The sequence below is a fragment of the Tasmannia lanceolata genome, unplaced genomic scaffold (assembly GCF_043159265.1).
Source record: "Tasmannia lanceolata isolate RefF3 unplaced genomic scaffold, GAP_Taslan_0.1 ptg000019l, whole genome shotgun sequence".
In the NCBI taxonomy this organism is placed as follows: Eukaryota; Viridiplantae; Streptophyta; class Magnoliopsida; order Canellales; family Winteraceae; genus Tasmannia; species Tasmannia lanceolata.
In genome coordinates, this window is record NW_027518696.1 from 25,305,130 (window position 1) to 25,312,944 (window position 7,815).

The following is a 7,815-nucleotide window of genomic DNA, read 5'->3' on the forward strand; positions in this document are numbered from 1 at the left end:
GTGCATCAGCTAACTGTTCTGTGACAACTTTCTCTTTGACAAATTTTTGAGTAATTTTTGTGACGTCGAATTCTGACGAATGATTGCCAGGTGACAGCTGATGACAACTTTAGGAGAGATGACAAACAACCTTTGATATTTTTGAAGGTTTCTTCGTCATTCAGTGTTCCACTGTTTGGATAGTGTCCTTTGGATAACATCGAGCGTTTCCATTTTCTTTTAGTATTGGAATAATGTCTGCTAACTGTTCAGAATTCTTGAAGACTCCTAGAGATTGATTGATCATTTCTTCTCTTGATTTTGATGACCTATTCATGTCTCATTCTTCTGAGCTTCTACTTTTTGGCTTGTCTTATGGGAAGAGAGGGATATGGTGCTGGACAATTTTCTCACTTAATCCTGGCATATATTCGTATGACCAGACGAAGACCTCTTTGAATTCTTTTAACAATTTGGTTAATTCTGCATGCTCTTCAGGGGATAAGGTTTTGCCAATTTTAATCTCCTGAAGCAGAAATTCAGTGCTTATGTTAATAGTTTCAAACTCATCTTCTAAAGGTTTTGCATTCTCATTTGAAGAGGGCTTTTTTATTTTAATGCATTTATTTCAGAAGAATCGAGAGACAAAAGTGAGTACAGAAAAAGTTATTTTATTGATTTGCAAGATATTTCAGAAGAAGAACTGACTGACGCGCCTTATTCAGGATCGGTTACATTTGACGCTCTTCAAAAGATGAGTCAGAATCAGAAAGGGAGTCTGACTCAGAAGAGAAGAAGTCTGTATCTGGAGGAGTATGAGTGGGATAAAAGTATCCGACCAGTTGGAGGATTCCGAATTGCTAGCATCGGTAATCATATTATGAGGAAAAATTGCGAACGCCCATGCTTTTTCGCTTGCAGCTACGATCTTTAGAGGGAAGCATCTGCCCCTGATGGGATGATGAAGTCACCCTTGTCGATGAGTTTCCGGATGGCATGCTTCAAGGAGACACATTTCTCAGTTGGGTGGCCCTTCCCTTGATGGACTCACAGAATTCCCACTCACTGTAGTTTAGCGGTAGTGGATCTGGGGGAGGGCTAGGTGCACGAGCAGTGAGCTTATTGTTCTTGATAAGAACCCTCATAACCGTGACCACGTCAGATGGTAATACGGAGAATTCCTTGTGGGGCCGTGGTGACGGTTTTTTCACAAGTTTTCCTGCTTTGCCTGAAGTGTTGTTTACTTATGTCCCAGACTTAGGATTCTTGGAGTATGCACGCCTCGGCTCTAATACTAATCTTAGTATCCACCCTTTAGCCATGGAATCATCTATCTTGTTGCCCGTGTCAATGAAATGTTTGAGACTTGAGAAACTCTGGGCGGCCATAGGGCGCTGGAAGAAGATGGTTAGGTTTTGCTGCATCATGTCTATCTGATCTTCTTCAGAGGGTCGTTTGAGCATCTGAGCTGCCTTTTGACGCCTACGTTTTACGAAGTCTGAGAAAGACTCCATAGGTTGTTGCTTAGTGGACTGGAGATCCCGGCAAGAAGTTTCTGTTCTGTCCTCATGAGAGAATTGTTTGATAAATTCACTCGTTATACGATCCCAGCCCATAGTCGGTAACTCAGGTAAATGCAAAAGCCACTTCTGCTCCACGCCTTCCAGAGACATCTGAAAGACCATTACTAACTGTTTTGGAGACAGTTTTTGCGATCGGAGCATGCCTTCAAACGACGCGAAATGCATATGAGGACAACCAGTTCCATCGTACTTGTTGATATCTGGCCACTTGAAGCTGGTGGGAAGTTGTACATCGGGGAACAGAGAGACCTCTCGCATCGTGAGTCCTGATGGTCCCTGAACCTTAATGATCTTGAGGTCCTGGTTAACCTTGGCAAATTTATCTTCCCACTGCTTAACTATCTGCGCAAGGGGATGATTTTCATCGATGTACTGCTCCTCCACAAATGGGTCCAAAGGCTAAGCCGTAGACTGGTTAGTGGGTTAGGTCGGTATGGTTTCCTGGATAGGAGGAATAGGTAGTTGAGGTGTGGGAGGTGTCACGGTAACCTGAGGAGGTGATCTCAACGCGGCATTCTCTTCCGAGAGTTGACGGAAACTCCGAGTGAGTTCAGCTACTGCCTGTTGCAGTTCTATGATAGCCTGAGACTGGTCCATAGGTTTTGCCCTGATGGTAAGAGGAGTTGATGGACTAGAAGGTTCCGAAATTTCTATCGAGTGAGTAGAAATTGAAAGACTTGGTAAATCCAAGGTTCTTTCTAGACGGGAGTTGATACGGGACCAGACTTTTGACTTTTTGGGTGCAATGGTTTCAAGTGTATGAACTTTCTACCTGCGGAAGGAAATATTCATACACTAGGTTCAGAGCCTTTTCATGCAAGAAGGAACTATACAAAGTTTTTTTTTTAAATAATTTTTTTTTGTAATAATTTTTTTGTTAATAATTTTTTTTTACAATTTTCCCAAATTTTGACAGAACCTGGACATGTAAGGAGCTGGAAGCGAGGTCTGCATCTACGATACGGGAAATAGGAGGACACTCCTAAAAGATTGAATTTGATCAGGATTCAGATAACCCTGATCTCAGGGTGACAACCGGACAGAGGTCCGACACGTTGGCTGACAAAGGTTAGACTTGACGTATTTTCTGGCGAAGGAATACAAAGACCCGATGCTTTGAATATAATAGATCAAGTGATGGGTATCCTTTCGGAAACAAGACAAACCGGGCAGAATTTTACCCTTGTTTTGATCACTACGAGCTGGTTGGAAATAAGTTTAATCCTAAGAAAAGAGTGAGAGGGGGTGAGCAGGGCTCGGGTACTGTGACCATAACGAATGGTCAGGACCAGGTTATCTTCGTAACGGAAGATGGGTTGAGTTGGGCAGAGCTTCGCCGCCACACACCATTACAAATGGTCCGAAAACTGGGTCTAACCTTTTGGAAAGATGGGTTGGAATTTGAGAAGAGCTCGGGTACCGTGAACATAACAGATGACAAGGGTATCTTTCTACCAGAAGATGGGTTGATTTGGGCAGAGCTTTGCCGTCACGAACCATAATAGACGGTCTTTGGAAGGTTTATCTCTGTGTGGAGAGGTAACCTTTGATATGAAATTTGAGTAGCGCTTTGCCGCTATCTGACCGCAAGAGGGGTCAAGGAAGGTTTATCTCTGTGTGGAGAAATAACCTTAAACAAGGAATAGAACAAGTCTAAAGATTGGTAAATTCATTTGAACAGGACTTCACTATCTTGACTGTAACAATAGTCAGAGAGGGTTGAAGTACGAAAAGCATTGGAGCCTAACATGGCTGAGACCAAATTGGTCTGAATAAGGTGGATGATTGAGGGATTGCAAATTGGTTGTAAGACTAACATTCTTCCAGGGTATAATGGTTGGTTATCCAAGGAATTTGATGATATGGGTTTGCAAGCATGACTCTGGACAAGACTAAAGGTCACACATAACCTCTAATTTTGGGTAAGTTGAAACTCCGACCGAGTGCGCATCGGGCTAGGGCAATGACTACCCTAGCATGAATTGAGGCAACCCGGGGACACCTTTCTAGAACTGCTCAACATGCTTGCAATGGGCTGGGGGTTTAGTGTATCCCTATTTAGATGACGCTCACATCTCTCGAGAGTAACTAGTAGGCTTGCTTAACTCTAAGCACAACATGCCCTTAGATAGGGCATGGTAACATCTAAGTGGACAAATGCTGGGCTATGTAGGGGATGAAAGGCTTCACAGTCCCTCTTGTCAATGTGCATAAGCAATTCTTTGTTCGGTGTGCCCGAACGGAATAGAAAGTTAGTACAACATTGTTTTAACGCCACCACAAGGGTGACGTGCAAAGAGGTGGTGCTTTCACCTCAAATGGATGCGTGACCAGCAGATTCGAGTGATGAAATCACAAATACAACCGAATCCGTTCCAAGGGCTACTTACTGCTGGGTATATAGGATTGCAAGTGGGTGATGAACTCCCTTGGTGTGTGTGTGAAAATGAAAATAAAGGGGGTAAGCCTAGGTGCCTCCGGGGCATTTTTGTGTAGTTAAATTACGACCATTGGCTCTTAGCAATTGGCGGCAAGCAATCCCTGTAGAAAAGGCGCAACAAGTATATATATATGTACTGGAAAGTAAATCTAACACTTGTTTGTTATGCTCGTCGGGAGCGTTCGCAACTTGCGAAAAAGTTCGCAGCTTGCGAATACCCCTGAAGGCTACATCGGGTTAGAGATAACCCAAGAAAGGAGAAAAAATCAAATTAGTTGATTTCAAATTCTTATAAAATGCCAATTTAGTTATATAGGGCTAAAAACTTTTAATTATGATAACAAGCTCTGCTAAGAGAGATTATCATGAGACGCATGAATTCAATCTGAGATGGGGAAATCCTAAGCACCTTTTAAACAAGTCTCATGCTGTGCCAAATTTAATCTGAGACGGATGAACATCCCAGTTTCTCCCCAGCAGAGTCGCCAGTCTGTCGGAGCTTGTTGGAAGAAGGAGACTTCAGAGATTGCCAAAATTTCGGCAGAACCACGGCGCTATATTAAGAATAGGGCGTTGGATTCTCTGAAATTCGGCAGCGCTACCGCGCTTGTATTAAAAAGGGGGCCTTCGAGGCTGTGGTGAAATCGGCGGCGCAATAGCGCTGTATAGCCGAAAATGCCTCCAAGTTTACCTAGATTTCAGTAGAACAACGGCGCTACTATGGAAAAGTAGCTCGCAGTCTCGCGAAATTCGGCAGATCAACGGCATAAACAAAAAGAGACGCTCTGAACCTTCAGAAATTCGGTGGAGTGCCGACGTCCGGAAGGAGCTACCTAGTGTTTTTCTACTTTCTCTCTTTTAAAGCAACCTAACTAGTGTTTCTGTCTGATTTTGTGCAGGGGTTTGGAGTTTGAAAAAAAGGATAAATACACCGAAAGAAGGTGTATACACCTGAGGGGGGAGGAGAGAGAGAGAGAGATGAGATAAGTGTTAAAAAACCTTACCCCACCCTCCCCTATTTTTCCGGGAGGGGTAAAACATATCTGGGCTCGACCCAAATTCATCTCAAACGAATTGCAATTTGTCTAGGACGAATTTGGTAATGACATCACCCATAAATATCTGGGTGATGTCATCCCCGGTTACCGCGATAGTTCGTCTCTTCTCCATTTTGATTTGTAGTGTTTTCATCTTTTATCGGTACTTTCGATCGTCCATATCTCTTCCGATTGGACTCCGATTCGCACGCGGTCAGGTCCGTTGGATTCCTTGTGTTTAGGGCTTTCCAATGGACCAAAAATTGGGTGCTTTCAGAAAATTGGGTGCCCTTTGAATGCCAAAAGAGATTTTCGGACCCAAAGTTAACCTGCCGATTGGGAATGTCGTGTGCAAACGGGCTTACCGACGAATGTCGTAAATGGCGGGTGCTGAGTGGACATGCTTCTGGTTTGACGACAAAAGCATTTGCTGTGTTTAAACAGGCTTCTGGGTGGTGGTGGTTTCGTCTCTTGCTAATGCATTTGGTCGTCCATATCTCTTTGATTGGACTCCGATTCGCACGCTGTCAGGTTCGTTGGATTCCTTGTGTTCAAGGCTTTCAAGTGAATCCAACATCGGGCGCTTTCGAGAGAGAGAGAGGGTGTCCTTTGGCTACTAAAAAGAGAGTTTCGGACCCTAGGTTAGCCTACCAATTGGGAATGTCGTCTGCAGACGGAGTTATTGGTTTATGCCGTAAAAGACGGGTGCTGTGTAGACAGGGTTTTGGTTTGCCGAAAAGGGTGGATGCTGTGTTAAAACAGGCTTTCGGTGGTTGAAAACATCGTTAGGTACCCTAAAGAGAGATTGAGAGAAACACGATTGGTGCTCTGGAACTCGTCATAAGGTTCTTCCTCGCGTCACTTATCACTAATACATTCTTGACAAAATTGGGTGTCTACAGGAATCCGGTGATTTCTTACTTCTTAAAAATACTCAAAGAGTCTTTTTTTCTCTTTTTTACGAAAAACACATATAAACCAAACACTCAAAAAGTTTGTTTTTATATATCAAAACTTTTGCCAAAACACGTATAAACCAAACACTCAAAGAGTTTTTCTTTTTTTTATACTAGTAAAATATGCATGTGCACCGCACGTGCCACTAAGGTATTTTACAATTTGTTTATTTCAATATTTATTAATGAATTAGTATAAATTTTTAAAAATATTGTTCAAATATCTAATATAAGATAGCTGGATGGGGGTTTCACTATTCACGCCCACGTGGATAGTCCCCCCATCCGGCGTTTGATCCTACGTGGCATCCACCCTCCATCCCGCAATTTAAAAAAACCCAAAAACGTCCAAAAGTTCAAAACCCCCAGACGTTGTGACTCTTCATTATCCAACTTTCTCGCAATTTTAAACTCTTCATTATCCAAACTCTTCAATGCTGACGTGGCAGCGTGAGGGATAAGGGGTGGATTTTTTGGATCCTATAACTGTGGTGCTGCCACGTGGCACACGTGGCACCCCCTCTATAACCGGATTTTTTAAGAAATTTTTTCTTTTTAGGAATTTGCTAGCCACCATCGCCGAGGCTACAACTCGCCTGTGGTTACTTTGAGGTGTAAAGATTGGCTGAAGTACTATTTGTGCAAAGGTGGCTAGCAATACATTTAGGAAAAAATAATAATCGTTAATTTGCTAACCACCATCTCCGAGGCTACAACTTGCCTATGCTTACTTCGAGGTGCAAAGATTGGCCCAAGTACAGGTTGTGCAAAGCTTGCTATCAATAAATCTAGCAAAAAAAAATCATTACAGCTATTTGAAAAAAGATGGGCCGAATACTAAGTTTAAAATGAAAAATTATGAACAAAAGGAAGATTAACCAATCATACTGTCTTTTTCTCATTTCAATTCATTCCATATTGTTCTGTGATTTTCTCAATGTTGAATCGCCAAGATCCGTTGCCGGTGTTCATATTGTATCGAACACGAACATGTTTTATTTATTACTTAACTGACTTAAAGGTATGATTCTTATATATGGCACAAAGATCTTGCTTAGGCCACATCCACCGTTAGGATTAAATCCTAACATTCTCCCACTTGGCCAAGAAATTTTATGTTAGAATAAGCAAAGAAATGGCAACATGATCAATTAGTAGAAGAAACAGGGAAAAAATTTCTTTGAAAGAACAAATAAACTTCTTTGATTTATTGGAGGAAGAAATAAATGTTGTGGGGTGGCATGGATCGAATGTTTGTCTGAAACTGAGTTTTTCTAGAGGCTCCCTTCAATTCAGCATTCTTCTTGAAAAAAAGGTGATTTTTTTTGCAAGGAGGAGAGAGTGTTTGAGAGGCAGAGAGATAAGACTGTAAACGTATCATATACATATCACAAACCTAAGCAAATCTGCATCAAGTTTCGAATCTATAAAAAATCAAATCATAATGATAGTTCCAGTAGAACCTAATTATATCATTTCAGCAACCTATCAACATGCAATTCTCCAATTGCCAGCTTCCACCACCGAACAAGATCTCGCTATCTAGCGGTTTCTAAGAACCAAAGAACAAAAAGCATGATAAAAATCTCCAAACCCTATTTCAAAACATCAGCAGAACAGCACAACTCTTCTCAAAGCTTTTGATCCATCGGAGAGACTGGGCTCTTAGTAACAATTTTACCTACTAAGATTGATAAAAATAAAATGTAAATCAAGTTAGAATAGATATTATACAGTCTACACGGATTTTCTTTTGAAAACCATAGGCACCTGATCAGGATTTCCGACTGAGAAATAAAAATATATACAGAAATAAGAAT

At 41.7% G+C, this 7,815-nt stretch overlaps 1 protein-coding gene across 1 annotated transcript; it reads right to left on the minus strand.

Moving 5' to 3' along the window:
• Positions 1-1,223: 1,223 nt before the first annotated feature.
• LOC143852445 (uncharacterized) lies at positions 1,224-2,159 on the minus strand. The gene is made up of 2 exons (XM_077361827.1): positions 2,052-2,159; positions 1,224-1,934 (listed from the first exon to the last, which is right to left on the minus strand). Exons 1-2 carry the CDS (start codon positions 2,157-2,159, stop codon positions 1,224-1,226), a joined length of 819 nt encoding a protein of 272 aa, XP_077217942.1.
• Between the last annotated feature and the right edge of the window lie 5,656 nt (positions 2,160-7,815).